The following is a 19,461-nucleotide window of genomic DNA, read 5'->3' on the forward strand; positions in this document are numbered from 1 at the left end:
CTATTCCATACAGACCCTTAAGAATAGCACACTTCACTTCCCTAAATTTGGAATTTTATGTTTTACCTGGCAGTTACTGCTTATACTGCTTATCAAAGTTTTGCAGCAATGCTGTTTTTTACACCGTATAGAATGGCTTGGCTTTGTATCGTGCTATACTGTCAGTTAAGGAGCACCATCTGATACTGTCTGGTTTATACAGGCGCTGCAGCTCCCCTTGTGTTTTTTAAAGGGATGTGCAATCATTGCAGTGATCTGACTAAAATCATCACGATGAGATGATTATTTAATCATTGTGACAGCCCTAATTACAGATCATATTAATCATATAACTCTGAAATCTTTTCAATTAAAATGTCCTTAGCCAAAGGTTAACAATCTATGACATACTTTATTAACATTGTCCTTGAAACATTAAACAACATACACAGTGATACAGACACAAAAATACAGTGTCCCTTACAAATATTTTTTTTGTAAAATGTAGTAACCATGTTTTATTGGTGTATTGATTACTATAAGCAAACCATGGTTTTACTATAGTAACATTGTTTTTTTTTCTTTATTTACTTTAGTAAACCTATGATTCATTTATGTAACCATGTTTTTTTTTCTTTTTTTACTTTAGTAAAACTATTATTAGTTTATGTAAGGGGTAAAATCTAATAAAATCCATTATGTTATTAAATTAAAGAAAGAATACTTTTAAACTTTTTGCCTTTCTAGATTGTTTATTACTGTGTTTATTAATGTGTTTTTTTTTCATATTTCTTATATTTAATTTTACATATATGTTTCTACAAATCCTAAAAAAAAATATTAAAATACAAATAAACAGGTGTTAAAACATGCGATTTCCCTCCCCCAGTGGACCAGAAGTGAACTGCAGCACAGTGTGTTCAGAATAAAGATAAGATTTTGTGCTTTGTTTTCATGAACACAGTTTGCACAAATCTGTCACTATTTATGCTCTTGAAACTATTATGTTTTCTTTCAGGCTCCCTATAAATCACCAAGCATTTTGCTATTACTTCAAGTCCCCATGAAATCGAAACTGAGGTTTTTGTCTAAGAGTTGTCAAGAACAGGACCCAAGTGCAAGGTAAGATGAACTCAAAAATGGTGTAAAAGAACCCATAAAGGGCCCACGAGGGGGCAAAAGACAAACATAAACAGGTAACTATGACACAACATGACTTCTAGACTCACTTAATTCTTTGACTAGAGTTTCACAAGTAACAAACAACCAAAACATACAAAACGATTCCGCACAGGACAGAACACACTGGGGCCTTAAATAGAAAAACTAAACAAGATAACAGGGAAGGTCATGTGAGGGGAGTTAACCAATAATAAATAATAAACGAGGAGACAAGGGGGCGGGGACAGAGACAAGACACAGCAGCACACTACCCAAACAAAAGGCCATGTGCTGCCGATCCTGCCACATGACTATGAACAACTATGAATAACTATGACAGACTGGCAGGATCATGACAAGAGTATGCTATGTTAGCTAGAAACTTAAGTGCTCCAAAACATTGAAGCTCCCATTCTTTGTGTGTTTTAAAAAGCTTTGATTGTGTTTACAGTGTGCAATATAACATGTGTTCATGTTTCACATGTAAAAAAACACGGTGTATTTTTGTCCTAAAATCCAGCTGATGTCTTTCTTGTTCTGTGAAGTCCCTCCTTCAGAAATACGTATTGAGTTCTGATTGTGTAGCTTGTTTAGTGTGTTGTGCTTCGATAGCAGCTTAGCTTGCCGTTAGCTTAGCCGCTGACTGATATATTCCTGTGGGCGGAGTTTAGTCAAAAAAAAATTCTAGTGACGTCATTAAAGCAGAAAGTAGAGGGCTGTAGTCCAAACCGGCCATTCGCTGTAGGCTTTGAAAAGCGAATTCTGTTTAAGAAAATATATTGCCTGGCAGTGAACTTTGAGCTTTGTCATTTTACAGGTATTATTTATGCTATTATAGCAACATTACACACTAACTAGGGTTTAAAAAATGGGATCAGAAAGAATGTGACCTTTAAAAAGCACCTATTTTCCGATTCACGATTGTACATTTCCTTTGGTGTGTAAGTGTGTGTTAGTATATGTTAATGATATGGTAGGTACAAATCTCAAAGTAAACGATGATGCAAGTTATCATCTCCAGCTGAAATCTATTTTCTTGGACTACAATGAATGCAAGGATTTACTTCCTCGGCCTGTTGACGTGTACACGACGGTCATTATCGTAATTCCACCAACTTCTGACTCACAGCCTGTAAATAGTCTTTGTTTTTATATTTAAAGAATTTACTACTGACTAAACCATGAATCTAACGTGAGTTTTGTGCAGTGCAGAGTAGTGCCAGTTGTTTGTTGTTTCTACGATCACAAATGCAGACATGGTTTTAATGTTTTATTCATTCTTACCTTACCAATCTGTGACATTCTGTAACGGCTGGCAGCAAAGATATTCAGGCCAATCACAGCGTACAGGCTAGCTGGCCAATCAAAGGATAAGTTTTGTACGAAATCAATGCATTTCAGGGAGGTAGGGCATAAAGGAGCAACAATAATATACGTTTCGTGGAAAACAATGTCTTTTTTGAACCATAAACCACCATGCGATGCAAACCATACAAACACAACACATTAAACCAAATACACAAAATAGCGTTATTTTTACCAACGTGATAGGTGCTCTTTAACACAATTCACATTGAAAAAATAAGCATTTAAGACTTTGAGTCTCTTGCTTTCCCTAATATGACTTAAAGATTATGATGACATCATTCTGCAATTCAGCTTCTCATCCGATTCCAGGCTATGAAGTAAACTAAACGCTATTGGCCGCACATTTCAAAACAGTTGATTGGGTTTATCTGTAACAAAAACCACTGATAATATAATAAAATGAAATGTTATTTTATTTGAAACTTAAAGCGAGCTATACATTAATAACAGTCCTCTATGTCCTCTCATGTGTCTTCAGAGGGGTGGAGACCCATAGTTGTCTAACCTGGTCTGTCTTGTTCTGCGGAATTAGGAACCGACAAATGTACAGATATAATTGACTTTGCGTGCAGAACAAAGGTTTATCTTAATATATGTAATGTGTATGTAATATGCTGATGTATTTTCAACCTGTTACTTGACTGCAGGTGAAAATAATTTATTTTTGAGAGAATTTGAGTCATGCACGTGTCATCTATATATTAAAGAAATATGTTTTAACAGCAGATTTAAGATACTCTGAATTGGCTTGGGGTTAAATGTGATATATTTTGACTCAGAACAGGGTTTTTTTAACTATTTGTGGGACGCATATGGGAAATAATTAACACTGGGTTATTCTAAACCCTGGGTTAACGGAATCCTGGGTTATCTGTTTCATGTTTTACACTGTTTATACTTAAACAGGGGTTAAGAAATAACCCTGGGTATTCATAATCTGACGTTTCACACTGTGCATTTCTAAACCCCAGGTCAGGTGTCTCCAACCCTGCTCCTACACACCTGTCTGTAATTATCAAGCAACCTTAATTAGCTGCTTCAGCTGTGTTTAATTGGGCTCATAACATTCTAAGGGGGCGTGCACACCAAAGCCTTTACGCCCCAGCAATTGAAGCTCTGCGTTTTTCAAATAAGCTAGCAGGTAGCGTTTTTTTCCATGCTGAAAGACGGCGCTTGAGAGTTAAAAGAGATTCGGGTGAAAAGTTCCGCTTGTCAATGTCAGATCTCACACGGCTGTCCAATCACAATGGAGGAGGGGCGGGACAAGTATCACAACAACCAACAGGCTCACAGCTCAAGTATCACAGCTACCAAAGCGCTCGGCTGAAGAAAGCTGGCAATCGGTGTCATCAAGGCGTTTTCAACCCCTAACCCCACTTCGTATCAATGCAGAGTTAACCCCACAAAATCAGGGCTAACCCTGCTTTCAAGAAGGGTTTCATAACCCTGGGTTAATTTCAGTGATAACCCCACTTCTAAATTACAAGTGTGAAACGATCCTTAACCTATGGTTAAAAGCAGGATAAGATGATGGGATAAGATGGTCTCAAATGACCAGCACATACAATGGTTTTGAATTTGTAATTTTCCCCTCAAATTCCCCTATACATACCATACCTAAATGGTACATATAAGGACCTTTTTAAAGGGTAGGGGACAACAGTGGCGAAAGTAACGAGGGACAAAAGTAACAAAGCAATTTTCTCAGAGCCCTGATAACATTTGCATCCCAAACTATGACTGTATCTTAAGCACGCTACTCTTGACAGAGCTGGCAAATATCGCGTTATTTTCTCACCGATTTGCGCATCAAGGTCCGGAAAGCTGTTTTCAACCATGATAAGTAAATTCTGTAATTTTTTCTTATAACGCCTTGTGTTTCTCATTTCGTGTGTTACAGCACTGATCAATGTACAGGTTATTTAGTGCTGTAGCACATCCTGAAGTTTGACTTCTCAGAGTTTTTCAAAATAAAAGTAAGTCAGGTTTATACTGTTGCATTATATTGAATATGTATATTATTCTAATTTGATTTATTTTCATTTTATAGTGTTTAAACTATTAAAAAATGTTTTATTTTCAACAATTCAGGTTTTTAGGTTGCTTTTGAAACATTTGACAAAACTGAAATTTAAAATGAAAATGTAATTTCATTATTTTTTTGCAAAGATAAATGACAAAATAAGTTTGTAGTTACATATAAACAAGGTCACAGTCATGTATATTTACTAAAAACAAGTGTAACACAAAATTCTATCTTGTTCTGTTATTTATGTTCAAAGTAAAATTATTCTGAAGTCATTTTACATTTGTTCAAAATTTCCTTGGCTATTGATAGACCACACTTGTGAGTTATTAACCACATTAAAAATATATCTCTGTGTAAACCATTATCTTTTAAAATTGTACTTTTGCCACATGCCCCCCATTAACAGCTGGAACCATTTTATCTGGCAACTTAATTGAATAATATAGGTATATCTATAAACTATTAAGACTTGATCCTCATGAGTAATGGTTCTTTTTTGCAAGCTGATCAATGGTTAATAAAATACTGTTGATATCATGCAGTATGACTGCTTCAAATATTTATCACAAGTTGCATTTCCATGTAAATCCAATAAAGCAGATAAATGCATCTTTGCTTCCTGTAGTAGCTTAAAAGAGCAAATCAATGCCAAATAAAGCGGCTTTGTGTGTCTAAGGTTCTCTATATCCTACTGAGAATTTTTTTGTTTGTGGCCGGGCAGGTTCAGTGGGATTTCAGCAGGACCGGTTTATCCAGGAGAGAACTGGTGTTTGTGTGCTACAGCGAGAAACCGCTCAAACCTGTTCTCCTCGACAGTGGGGAGGAGAAGGAGGGGTGCCGGGGCAGGAGGAGGAGAGGAGCGCAGGGCGTACGAAAACTCTCTTTCGTTCCCTATCTTTTTCCATCCAATGTGCCTCTCTGGGGTCTCAGAAGGACAGCTTTGTCACATACAGAGAGACGGCATTGCGTGACTGACAGGTGGTGTGATTGACATCCTGGGGCGCTGGGACGTCCGCTGTCAACGAGTTGGCACAGGGTAAGTCAAGCAATAGTTTGGACTGGTAAGCCGATGGCCACCAGTGACGTTCATATCAGCGTGACAGGCTCTATTGATATGGTGTGGGTGTCCCATCATGCTTAAATTGTATCGGTGGGATGTATTGAGCTATTATAATGTAATGCATGATCTTCTGCCTGTGTATATACAGATGAAACACTATCGATCATCATTCAACCTATTTCAGATAAAGGGTGTGGTGGCATACTTGTTCTTACTTAGTATTTTTGCCGAGATCTGCCCTTATGGTCTATAGTGTTGGGTTTTATGTTACAACTGCACCAATTTAAACTTTATTGTTTTGTTGAATTTTTATGAAAATATTGAGAATTATTATTTGATAATTGCAATTAACAGTTATGTTTTTCCTGAACAATTATAAATGAACTCTATGGAAGAAATTCCCATTTGCCATTATTGTTATGTGTGATGAAATTGTATTGTATGCATAAACTTAACGCATGTTTACGAAGTTTAACATTCACTCGCAACTTCCCCTCTCATTTCATGTCTGAAAATTTGATTTCCATGCCCTTATTAAGAGTTTGGAGTTTAACTGGTAGTACCCTGTAGTCTTAAATCAAGACATTAACATGTAATACAGGTCTCAAAAAGCATTCAGCACACAAACAAGGATCAACTGCCAAAAATGAAAAACCGACCAAAATCATAGGCAATAATTGCGCAATATCAGAAGCATACTTTCCCATGTATATTATCATTGTGCCTCAAGCCTGCCGACTAAGACTTTTCTAAGTCTATTACTATCTGGCTGCCCAGCAGTTCACTTACAAGTTTCGTAAAAATTAAAGTAATGTCTCCATTATGAAAGGTTTGAACACAACGTATGACCTCTGACCTCAGATGCCAAGGTCACAATCAGAGGTCAGATTTGATCCACGCACCCATACCGTAAATCTATGCGTTTAATAAACAGCATTTATGAATGAAACCCAAAAATGGAAAGTGGCTTTGCAAAGGTTTCCAGAAAGCCGATGTGCGTGTGATGTGTGTGAAAAGTGAATTTTGCAGTTCTGACAGACAGGTTCCCTCTTGCTCTCACCACTGTAACGTTGGCTAACATATCCCGACATGCAGAAAGAGTGCGGCGGCAGGCGAAAATCACTCAGATCAAAATGCAAAAAGATTGCATGGGGGGGTAACCGCACCCTCGGTAGCATGCTGTATCTCTTTGGCTGGAAGTCTTGCAGACAGTCTTAAACTCTGAATAGATGAAAAGCTAATTATAATGAGGTGTTGTAACCAGATGTTCCTTTAAATGACCTCATACAGACACTTAAACATTCTTCTCGGAAAGTGCATTATTGTGTATCGGCAGCTGAAGGTTAAGCAGTTATTTGTTTGCAGTAAAATTTCCATCAGTATATTGATTTGCCAAAGAATGCACTGTAAAAATGTTTAAGTTCAAACTAATTGAAATAATAAGTTATTTCAACTTTTTTGACTAGTGAGGAGTTGCTTTAAATAAAAAAGTCGAACGGGTTTAAGTTATTATAACTTTATTTATTTATTTATTTAACTTTTAACAAGTCAAAAAAGTTGAAATTACTTATTATTTCAAGTTATTCAAACTCAAATATTTAAGTGACACATTTTTTTTTTGCCCAGTCTCACATAATTTCGTTATATATATATTTTTCGTGATATTATCACGTATTTCTGAATTTTTTTCGTGATTGTATAACGAATTCATGTTTTCGTGTGATTATCACGTATTGGTTTTCTCAACTGTTTTGTCCTATTTTCTTACCATTGTCGCTTCGGTTTAGGGTTATATTTACATAAAATGACATCCCTACCCAAACCCAACTCTAACCCTAGCGTCAGGAGACATATAAAAAAATAAATCAGAAAAAATAGTATAAACCAATATATAAAGTGACATTCTAATGCAAGCACCAAATCTAACCCTAAACCGAAGCGACAATGGTTTAAAAATAGGAAAACGCAGTTGAGTAACCAATACGTGGTAATAACACGAAAACAGGAATTCGTTATACGATCACAAAAAATTCAAAAAATTTGTGATAATATCACGATAAACGAATAAAAACATTACGTGACTATATAACGAAACCTCGTGAGACCTCGTGGGTAGGTAATTTTTACAGTGTAGCTAAATAAAGTTACATATATCAGCATTTCTATGCATCGCACCTATTAAAACTAGATTTCCAATGCGATTATACTTTCTTTCAAATGCTTAAAAATTTTTTGTCCCTTACAGAACCTTTCAGTCAAAGGAAACGGAAGGGTTCTTTGGCGTTATAAGTCCTTTATAGTCATTCAGCCAAAATTGGTTCTTCTATGGCATCTTTCCTGGCGTTACTTCAGATACACTCCTAAAAATCAAGGTTCTTACAGAGTGATGCCATAGAAGAACCATTTTTGATTCCTCTGAGAACCTTATAATTAGTTATTTTTACCTATCTTTTTTGAACCAACAGCTTGACAAAGAAGGACCTTTATTTCTAAGAATGCATAGAGAGATTTTAGTTTGCAGTGCTTTGGTGTAAATTTCCAGGTTTTCACAATCACTTACAGTACGACACAAAAGCATGGATGTGTGCTGATAACCCAAATCACTGAAGATATGATGCTACTGCAGGTCATATTTAGAAACTGAACCATATTGTAAGATTAACCTGTTTATTGCTACTTAGATCTGATATTACATCGTAGTGGTTTAAAATAAACTTCCTGATCCTGTTTGTTGTTTTATGTGCCAGCACACAAACACATGCTATGAACATTCTGTCTTTCCTTATTTCTTACTCTCAAACTCTTTCTCTCTCTTTCACACACACATACACACGCGCATGTGCATATACACAAATAAAGTTAGGCCTGCGGTGCTCACCTTGCCGAACCAGTTTGGCTGGGTAAGGTTTTATAGCTTTGTTATATATGAACTCAGAAATTCAGGCTCATATTGTTGCAGGTTAAGTATGAACAATGTAAGCTGACTTCATCTGTTTAATAACAAATGTTTTAATGATTGAATGTGCATCTCTCTCTCTCTCTCTCTCTCTCTCGCAAATTACAAAGTAATACATGTGCTCTCTCTCTCTCTCCCTCTCTCTCTCTCTCTCTCTCTCTCTCTCTTTCTCTCTTTCTCTCTCTAGAAAGAAAGAAGAATCTATTGGCAGGTGTAGAGGAACACCAGCATGGCGGAGAGCTTCTCTGAGCTCCTGCAGAAACTGCAGGACGTTCATGAACATGAGTTGGAAGGTAAGACGCTTGTCAGACTAAAGTAATTATTTAAGCATACTTTACCCCTTGATATATTAAATAATGTTAATTTATTGACAATTGTCTGCCATGATTAGAAAAACAGTCATTGTAAACAAACCAATGTGCATCTCTTGTACAGTAGAAGTCTGTAAAAGGGATGTGATGTCACTGTTCTCAAGATACAAAATTTATTTGAAGCAGACTCCGCCCACAGGAATTATGTGGTAATGCATTTACCACAAGTTTATCACCTTAGGACAGTAGGCCCACTTACTGAACCAACAAAACCACACATTTTTGTATGGAAGAATGATACACGCCTTTAACAAAAGACATCCGTGCCACCAGATTGGCTTTTCCTTTTGACTTGCATTGTTATGCGTCACAGTAAACATGAGTTTTGTTTACTAAAGCTGAAGGACGAGTCAAAATTGTTTCGGGTGAGACTGCCACCGATGCTGTCGACAAGATTTACACATATTACTGAAACAAATATAAACATTGCCGTTCACAGAGACTTTATAATTTTTTTTAAAGATGTGAGGTACTTGGATCTTGTTACCTTGCCTTCGACCTGGTACACTCTTAGAAAAAAAGGTACAAAAGTTGTTACTGGGGTGATACCTTTTCAAAAAAAAAACTTAAAGGTACACATTGGTTCATCTAAGAGTGTTTTCATATCTGTAGTTCGGTTCATTTGGTCTGGACCAAAAGCAAAAATGATACATTGTACCAGTAGCTTTTTTAGATATGTTATTATGTCCGTGGTTGTTATACATAGTTTGTATGCAGTACTCCAGACAAACTCTATTTCCAGAATGAAGCGCGGATGCGGCTTGAAAATAACGCTTTAATGTACTGCAAACGGCAAAGCCACCAAATTTTTGAGGCTCCGAACCTCGTCGCAACTTCAGGTATGTCCGCAACCTGCCATTGTCTGGCAATATTGCTAATAGAAACTTTGAACAAATACTTCCTCATCCCATAATGCACATCGCAGCTGACCAACTCCAAAAATGCACAGTACTTTGCAGTTAGGTCGGTTCGATCTCGGATCGTGTTTTCACATAAACAAACCGCTCCAGAGTTCGTTTAAAAGCGTACCGAGACCACCTCTTCAAGGAGGTCTCGGTCCGCTTTTTTGGTCCGGTTTTGGTGCGCACCAGAGTTCGATTGCTGCATTCTCACCTGCCCAAAAAAAAAAACTCACCGAGTGAGCTATCGAACTCTACTACGATTCAACAAAATAAATAAAGCAGGTGTGAAAGCACCGTATGGCCCTGTCCCAAATGGCACACTCCAGACTTATGGACTTCCTGATGACATCATGTAGTGCAGACCTTAGGGACCCTTGATGTGAGTCCACAAGGGCGCACCGGAGTCGTATTTTGGGACAGACTCCAAAATATGAAGAGAAGTTGGCCATCAGTGTGAACTCCTTCCATCCGTCGTCTGATTGCTCTTTCACAATGACTTCTGGGTTGGTAAAGTACACAAAGCCTGCTGTAGTGCGGGCTCCGCCGAGGACTGCATCAAGGGTGCAAAGGGGGCGCTATTATTAAAGTAATAGTCTCTCTTAATACAAAAATATGTTTATTAAATAAAATCATTACTTTTTTCTATTTAGGCTAAAGTAAACATTGTATGAGTAATAACTCAGCCAAGACCTTGGTCTATAATGATATACCTTAAGATTTAGTAATTTAACTAACTTTTTTTTTTCAAAATTTTAACCTGCTTTATCCAAATTCCCAAGAATCACTGGTATACGTGCACGTAATGTAAACAACACGAACAACAGCAAACATTTTTCGCCTCAGTTGGCATTGTACTGCATTTACGACATTTACACATTTTAAAAGGGCAACTGCAGAAAAAAAACACATCAAGAGTTTAGCTTTTTTTATTAAAATAGCGGATAAACAAACAAGGATTATTTACCAGATAGAGATGTCCTGCTGTAGTAGTTGCTGCCGTTGTTCCTGTTGATCAATTACTGACTCAGTATCCGATTCTGGATCATATATGTAAGGGTTTATCTGACAGATACGAGTTTTTAGTTAAGTTTGATATGGTCGTTTTGTCTTTTAATAATCTGACAACACGAAAGACTCTTTGGACATATAAATGATGAAATACTACTCAAAGATTAACATTAGATTGGCAAAAAAAAACTTTTTTACCTTTTTTCTAGGAGTGTACTAAAGATTTAACACTCTGAGAAAAAATTATGTGGTTTGTCATCTGTGATCTTTACCTGTCTCTGTCTCTCTCTCTCTCTCTCTCTCTCTTTAAAGGATGGCAGGAGAAAGTGCTAGAAATGACAAATAAAAAGAATATGTAAGTATGACATTCATGCATTTGGCAGACACTATTTTTCAAGACGACTTACGTTGTGTTATTTTATCACTATGTGTGTTGCCTTTATTAATTAACCCAAAATCTTCAATATGATCTTGGTTGTCGAGCTCAACAACTAAGCTTAAGATGAATATTGTGTTTGTATGTTGCAGCGATTCGAAGCGCATGGAGGAACTTTACAACAGGAACCAGCAGCTCAGAGAACAGCAACGGATACTGACAGAGAACATCAAACAGCTGGAAAACAGGTGTGTGTGTCTGAGAGAGATTGAGAGAGAGAGAGAGAGAGAAAGAGAGAGAGTCTTAAATCTGATCTACCGTTGACCACACTTGATGTGTCTGTTGATTTTCAGGTTGCGAGCCGGATTGTGCGACAGATGTACAGTCACTCAGGATGTGGCTAAAAAAAGACTGCAGGAATATGAAAGCTCACAGCTGCAGAGTTTACAGCATATCTCTATACTGGGTGAGTTATAAATAGACCTAAAAAATACACAAACAGTACCATTCAAAGGTCAGGAAAAGCACTAAAAATCTGGGATTTAAAAGGAGACAGTTTTTGGATCTTCAAATAAAAAATTTGATGAAATATTTATGATACTGCATTACATGTCAGTCACTTAACAAATAAGTAAATTAGTACAAAATAAGTCAGTCACCCTGTGCAGGATTTGATCTTGCACTCAACAACTAGGTCACAGATATATGAATATTAATGATATTTCCTGTTTGTTCACTACTGCAGTGAGTGAGATGAATGCATTAAAGAAAGAAAATGACAAATTGAAAGAGGAGGTGAAGAGCCTGAGGGATCGTACAAAGTAAGTAAAACACGTTTCATATTTGATGTTTATTTGTCTTTTGATTTTCCCAACTGGGTGTAGATTAAGTACAAGATCCTTTTCTGTCGAGTTTACTGTAACTGTGTGTGTGCAAATTTCAAAAATTAATTTTGCTGAACAAGATTCAATATCCAGTCACTTCTGCTTGTGGTCAAGGATTGTTTGCCAAAGTATTGCTGTGGAAAAAATATCTAATTTGTATGTACCAGCCGTGCATAAAAATACAAATTTGTCCTTTTTGCAGTCAGCAGAATGGTCTTTCAGAGGAAAGCATCTCTCCCGAGGTCAAGTTATCACCTGACACAGCAGTGGCCGCTGTGACTCTGCTGACCTCAGGGCTGAAGTCTAGCCAGTCACCAGCAGGGGACGCCACTGTACCTTCAGCCACTGTCAAGCGTGAGATGGAAAACAGTCCAACAGACAGCCTGGGTGAGTTAAAACAGAACTGAAATTCATGAGATATGAGAGAAAGTTTTACCTAAATACCTGGGGTTTTTATATTTGGGACATTTTATTATATACAAAGAACCAAAGGTTGGACACACCTATACTAAATAAAAAATTTTTTTTTTTCATTTTACAATACAGTACATTTATGCATTTGGCAGTTGTCCAAATCGTCTTTCAGTGCATTACATGGTATAAATTATATCAGGAATTATAAGTTCCCCTATGTTCGAACCCACAACCTTTTATGCTGCTAACACAATGCTCTACCACTGAGCTTCAGAAACATTTAGGATAGGACAGGACAGGATGGCATAGGATAGGTAATTTATTGATTGAGGTATAGGACACTTTTAAAAGTCGTACCTTTTGGTCACTAGGACGATGTATCATTTAGGTACAGATTTTCCCAAATCTGGGTTCGGGCTAAATTCCAAGCTCAGAGCCCTCATTAGACAGATATGCATACATTCATTTACAAATTACTTTATTTCGATTTCATTTACGTGTAAACTCATGAAATAACCTTGTTTGCATCTGTACTGATGAGACCATCTCAAAAACAACTTTGTTCTGTACAGAGAAGGCATCCGAACACAAACTTATGCAAGGCTGGGCCAGGGCATTTTCATTTGTAAGCAATACTTACATTCGTTTTAATAATCTTTCAAATCTTTTAAATAAGTTGTTACCAAATTAATTTCAGTGTTTTTACTTAAAATTTGTATGTTTCTCTCATCCAGGAGTCCAACAAACCCCCATTGTTTGGATCAGAAAGAAGGTGAGACAGCCCAAAAAAGATCTACACTCACATTGTAAACAGACAAAGGTCTCAGACCTTAATTTTTCTTCTCATGTATTCCTAGAGCTTCAAGTGTGGAGTCACTGGAGCAGAGACATTCGCCTTTATCTCCATCACTTCCAACAACTCTTGGTCTGCTAAAGAGTTTTTCGCCTTCTGAGGAACGTAGCAGCCGTCGACAGATCCACGCCCCTGTCCCGTTCCGGCCGCTCCCAATCCAGACAGTCCGTCTCCCCTGGCCGCTTTCAGATTCACCTGACTGGGCAACAGTAGGGGCACCCACCTCTAGTGTTGCTAGCGGTATTGCAGTTCACTCAAGCCCGACCCAAATGCAAAGTTCAAATATACTGCGTTTTCCTAAATTGGTCCCTACTATCAACGGCCTGCTGCCTCGCACGCATGTCCCGAGCCCCAGCAGCCTTCGGCCCTGGTCAGAACGGCCTCCGCGCAGAAGTCTCTCAGAGCATGTTGACAGTCGAGAGAAAAGAGCAGCAGGAGGAGAAATTGTTACAGCGGCGCCCCCGTGTAGGGTTACGGCTGCACAGCCGGAGAGGATTTTCGGAGAGAACCTTAGAGAGGATGAGGAAGAAACACCGCTGGATCTGTCCGAGTCGGGACGCTCCAAAAACAAAGAGAAAACGCAGTCACAGAGTGACGCATCTTCGTCTTCATCTTCCTCACCACCTGCTCCACTTTCATCATCTTCTCAGTGCCCATCAAGTCCTCAAAGTGACCTGCAGATGGCAGACAATAACACACAGGTATTTCCCAGCAAGCAATTTTGTGTTTAAAAGACATCGTTTTATAATAAATGTAATAAAATAAATAAAGCCAACCACATTGTAACCACAGTGTTGACTTTGCTTACATGATGGAATATAAGTTATTTAAAACGCAATGTAACTAAATTCAAGTTTATTTTGGGTAGAAGTGGATTACTAATAGCCAGACTATATTGGGTCTTTAGTTAACTTAGACTGTGAAATGATGGCTATTGCTTGCTAGGTACTGACTGTGATCTTTTACCCATATTGCACAGGAGGAAACAGCACAGGACAGATCCAAAGAAAAGGAAGAGGTACAGAAAGATGAAACCTCTCCAGCAGCCGAAACGTCTATCAACTCAGACACCAAAAAAATTAGCATTTCTCTACAACCAGGTGAAATCTCACGAATTTGTCTAAGTGTAAGTGAGCTATTTGTATTAAATGTATTAACATTGCTTTGTTGCCTTCCAGTTGTGCTTATGGAGTCACTTAGACCTGGAGGACAGGTAAAGGATCCTATATGGATTAAATAGCCTTTTTTAAGTTCTGACATCATTTTGTAACTTCTAATGTGTTGTGTTATACAAACACTAGACAGTAAAGTTGCCTGAGTCTGAAAGCAGAGCGGCTGAGCAAGATGAAAAGGAGAACAATGATCATGAAGCAAGCAGAAAAAGACCAGGGCCAGAGAGTAATGGTGAGAGAGCCCAGAGTTTCACACTATAAACTTAGCACAGCAGGTTCTTAAAGGGATAGTTCACCCAAAAATAAAATACTGTCATCATTTACTCACCCTCATGTTGTCTGTTGAATACATAAAAGATTCGTATTTTGATAAATAATGGTAACTGCACAGTTGACAGTACCCATTGACTTCCATAGTAGGAAAAACAAATACTTATTGGGTACCATCAACTGCGTGCTTTGCTTTATATATCCTTTGAACTTCTTTAAACTTATTTCTCTCGTCTAGGTCTTTCCCAGCGGTCACTAAAGGAGAAGAAATTAAGGCTTTGCAGGGGAACTCAAGGAAACCATGCAGAACAAGAGCAAGGATGAAGGTCTGTCTATATCCCAACTTATTCTCCATTCCATACGATTGCTTTGGTTGTTCGTCAATTTCACCAAATATGACCAATAGATGCATTTACTAAATTAGCGCCATGTGAAACTTAATAAATTAGGGTATTAAATGATATTTTGGAGTATAATTTAGCTATGATGACATGGGATTAGATTTTCAATTTAAACCACCAGGATTAATTCTATTTTATTACACATTACACTATTCAGGCATTTAGGGCAAATAACATACCCATTTATTTATTATATGATATAAACACAGCATACAAAACAGTCACAACTTTTTAAAAATTGTACATAAATGTACGTCCAAGTGTACCGAGGTCAAACGATCGATTGATTTTTAAGAAAATAAGCAAAAGTGATGACAATCCGCTGTAAATTTTAGATCCGGTATACACCGATTCAAAAACTGCCGCCAGAAGAAGCGATGATACGTCATCTATGATCGTGAAAAGGCATTGGCTCTCGTGTGTCTTGTGATCGATTGCATCATTACGTTAGTTAAGAATGTGAAGTGCTATAAGAGTCTTCATATAAACTAATCGTATGGCTTCAGTTCACAAGGTTTGCAACGTGAATGGTTTGTAATACTTTTATACTGTTTTATGCAATAAATACCTGTGACTGTACTTTTACTTGCATGTTGTGTTTTATATGGTTGGGTTTAGGATAGAGGGTGAAGGTGGGGTTAGATGCTCCAAAATATATTTAAAATCATAAATGTTTATGAAACCGTTTTAACATTTACAAATTCTTAAATTAAATGTCTAATCTGATGTATAAGGCAAAAACCTTATAACGTAACAACAGGTTGTATAAGCTACTGCCGCTAGAGGGCACTAATCCCTTAATATGTCACTTTACATCGTAATAGACCACTTTCGTGTTTGAAAACAGAGATGACGTTTTTGGGGGGCGGAGCCTAACTGGTTGCAGAAAGTGATATCTCCCCAGTAGCGGTGAGAAGTGTTTTAGCATTAAACAGTGACTGTTATGGATCCGGTGTTCTGTCGTAGTCTGATTCCCCTATGTTTCCCTTTAGTGCAATGTTTCTTATAGCGTTTTAATCACGTTACGTTTATTTTTTAGATAAATAAAAAGTTAAATGGCTTGGCTAGCTACTGATATGCATGTATGTAATGTATATGTATTGTTATTTTTTGCTAAATCAAATATTTTTACAGTCTGAATTGCTAAAGTACAGAAAGTACAAAGTAAAGCAATACCATCATGTATTATATATAATAACGTTTATTAAATATTTCATAATTTCCCTGTTTTCTATTATTTCTTCCTTCTATTTATAGCCTACGTGTTTGTTCTAAAACGATTATAAAAGTAATATGTTTACGCACAAATTAAATAGGCCTGTTTATATATAAATAACACTTTACATCGTGTGTGTGTGGGCTATATTTATATATTTATTAAGTATGTAAACATAATAATTTTAGAACAAACAGGAAGAAGACATAAGCTAAGATATAAGGAAATAAAAAGAAATAATAGAAAACGAAAAAAATTATGAAATATAAAAATGTTTTGATATTATTGCTTTTTCAGTATAAAACAAAACATTTATTCTAAATAAATTATAAACATAACGTGATAAAAACGCTATAAGAAACACATGGAGGGAACAGACTTCGACAGAACACCGGACATCTTCTCTACTTATTTTCTATTCTAATTATTAATAGATTTCCAGATGATTTCCTCGCTCCATTCTGTCCGTTTAAGGGCTTATTGTAATCATAAACACCTACGTTTATCTTCAAATGATGTCTTCGACGATGGTATTCTATAAAAATGAAAGCCATATTTTTTGGCATTCCTATTCTGACACTTAACAGCACAACAGGACATTTTCAACAGAGTTATCTTGTTCGTTTCACTCATGTATTATTAATTTCCACTGTTTTTCTGCAACCGCATTGCGTGCACAGCTTCCAGTGACATAACTGTGATGTCTGCTCGAAATTGGTCTATAAGTTGCTTGCACAAACGATCTATTAGGTCGTTATTTTTGGAGGACAGTTTCCTCTATCTTTCTATGTGTGCTTTAAATTCACTGTTTTATTTCTTTGTGTTTACAGTTATTATCCTTTTTCTACAGGCGATTGATATCATTCAAGTTTTTCTGCCGGTTTTTTGCCTTCACAAGTCTGCAAGATCACACTCAAAGTCTTACATTCGATTCAGTTTTTTTTTTTTAATACCAGCGCAACACGAATACGTCACAACTCTATCAACATTAATCTCATTGATCACAGATTAGATCTAACAAGTTACTTTCCAACAACTTTCCTTTTTTGTACCAATTTTGAACCTGAGATCAACTGGAACTTGAATTTTATATTTCATTGAATTGATTTTCCAGCAATCTTTGGCTGATGCAAAACAGGAAGCCAGTAACTAGCTACTAAGGGGCTGTTAACCAGATATTCTTTCAGTTTTGGTTCATACCATAAATCAACATATACCTGTTTAGATTTTTTTGCTTTGATTGTTGCTCCCTCTCAGTTTGGACCATTTCCATGTTTGTTTCCATTCTCTCTTCCGTGTGAGAGCTGTCATCTATTTTTGTCACTGTCTAAGCACTATGTCCTCTGTAGATGTGACAAAAAGTTCTGCTTCCCCTTTTTTTCAGATGGCAAGCATATATTTTGTAATAGTGAATTTTCCACTTGCAGCAGTAGATGCTCTGAGAAAGGGGGAAGCATAAAACTGTGAAAAAAAATTATACTTAGAAAAATTTCTGTTTTTAGTAATATACCACTTTTATGTTGAGATCATAGTTTTTTTTTTACTATAAAACTGACATAATTTAGTGGATTTTGATGGTTTGCCGCATTTACATAGCACTTTCTGAAACAAGATTTGAAAATGAGTTTTAAAATGTCTATTGCAATAAATATAAATGTAAATAACCCATTTTAAATCTATGGCCGTGTATGAGTATGACACATTGCAGATTATAGAGATCAAAAAATTCTAAACTCTCTGTACAGTAATTGGTTTAGGATGTGGGGGTTACAGGAAGAAGGTGAATCATTTTACCATGATGCAACTCAGGGTGCTCCTGTGTCCTTTCAATAATTTGACTTTAATTTTTTCATAACCACAATACAGGAACTCGATCATAGCTTATTTTAAACTGCACTCCACTTATTTTTGGATCACCAAAAAGAGATGAAAAAAGTGAAAAAAACATGAATAAGGTTTTACACCACACATTATATTTTACTGTTTTCAAATACAAATGTTGTAAATACTTGATGCAAAAACAGAATAAACTTTTTCCACAAACTGACATTTGTGTGCTAAATGTTACATGCATTTGTAAATGTATTACATGCACATATTCGCTTGGTTTATTTCCGTGAATTACAAAGTGTGCCGTTTCCTCTTTGTGTAAATTTTTTTTGCATATGAATAAAGTTGTTTTGTCTTTGTTTTGAGCTGTAATATTTAATATTGATGTTTGATGTATGTTTAGTAGATATGTGCAGGGTTAAGGTAGGTTTATCTATTTGTATGTCTTCATGTCATTGTATTTTAAATGAGAGGGTGTTTAATCTGATAAGGGATTAGAAGATCACAAAGAGTGCTTATGTAAGGTTCATGCAGGCCAAACGGTGTGCGTTTATTTCTAATACAAGAGGACATCTGTGGATATATCTGTCATAATGTTCTTATACAACACTCATTTGGGGTCTTCCAATCTGTTCTTGTTTTTGGTTCTTACAATAATAAATGTTCAAGTATAGTACACTACAGTTTATCAATTCACCATAGTTAATACTTCACAATACTACAGTATACATTGATCACACAAAATGTAATAATTACTATAATATATTTACTACAGTATACTACAATTTACTTTAGTAAATATTGAAGTGTAATAACAAAATGTAAAAAAAATGTGCCATAAAGTTGTTTTGCAAGTCAATTCAAGTTTTGACTTTTGATAACTTGACGTAATTTATAAAAACAAGTTGAAATTGTTTAATTTAATTTGTTAAGTTAAAGTAACATAAAAATATATATTGATTTGACCAATTTAACAGTGTAATTACTATAACATGCTACAATGTACCATAGTAAAGAATAAACTGTACTATATTTTTACTTAATTTAATTTCATTAATATTTCAGAATACCATGTTAAATGCCTACATTTAGTTATTTTATACCTACCACAGTATACTACAATTTACTATAGTAAATTTATTAAAGTGTATTAAATCATTTACATTTAGTCATTTAGCAGACGCTTTTGACTTACAAATGAGGTAAACAAT

General features: G+C 36.2%; 1 protein-coding gene across 1 annotated transcript; it reads left to right on the forward strand.

Moving 5' to 3' along the window:
• The first annotated feature begins 1,054 nt into the window (after window positions 1-1,054).
• Window positions 1,055-18,467, forward strand: rbbp8l (retinoblastoma binding protein 8-like). Its single transcript, XM_073813026.1, has 16 exons — window positions 1,055-1,175; window positions 5,259-5,573; window positions 8,741-8,846; window positions 11,147-11,189; window positions 11,363-11,458; window positions 11,564-11,676; window positions 11,956-12,031; window positions 12,297-12,481; window positions 13,081-13,133; window positions 13,243-13,280; window positions 13,366-14,062; window positions 14,341-14,461; window positions 14,540-14,574; window positions 14,663-14,765; window positions 15,042-15,129; window positions 17,271-18,467. The coding sequence occupies exons 3-15, from the start codon at window positions 8,783-8,785 to the stop codon at window positions 15,125-15,127; spliced, it is 1,710 nt and encodes a 569-aa protein (XP_073669127.1). The 5' UTR covers window positions 1,055-1,175; window positions 5,259-5,573; window positions 8,741-8,782; the 3' UTR covers window positions 15,128-15,129; window positions 17,271-18,467.
• Window positions 18,468-19,461: the final 994 nt, after the last annotated feature.

The sequence above is a fragment of the Paramisgurnus dabryanus genome, chromosome 21 (genome assembly GCF_030506205.2).
Source record: "Paramisgurnus dabryanus chromosome 21, PD_genome_1.1, whole genome shotgun sequence".
Lineage (NCBI taxonomy): Eukaryota > Metazoa > Chordata > Actinopteri > Cypriniformes > Cobitidae > Paramisgurnus > Paramisgurnus dabryanus.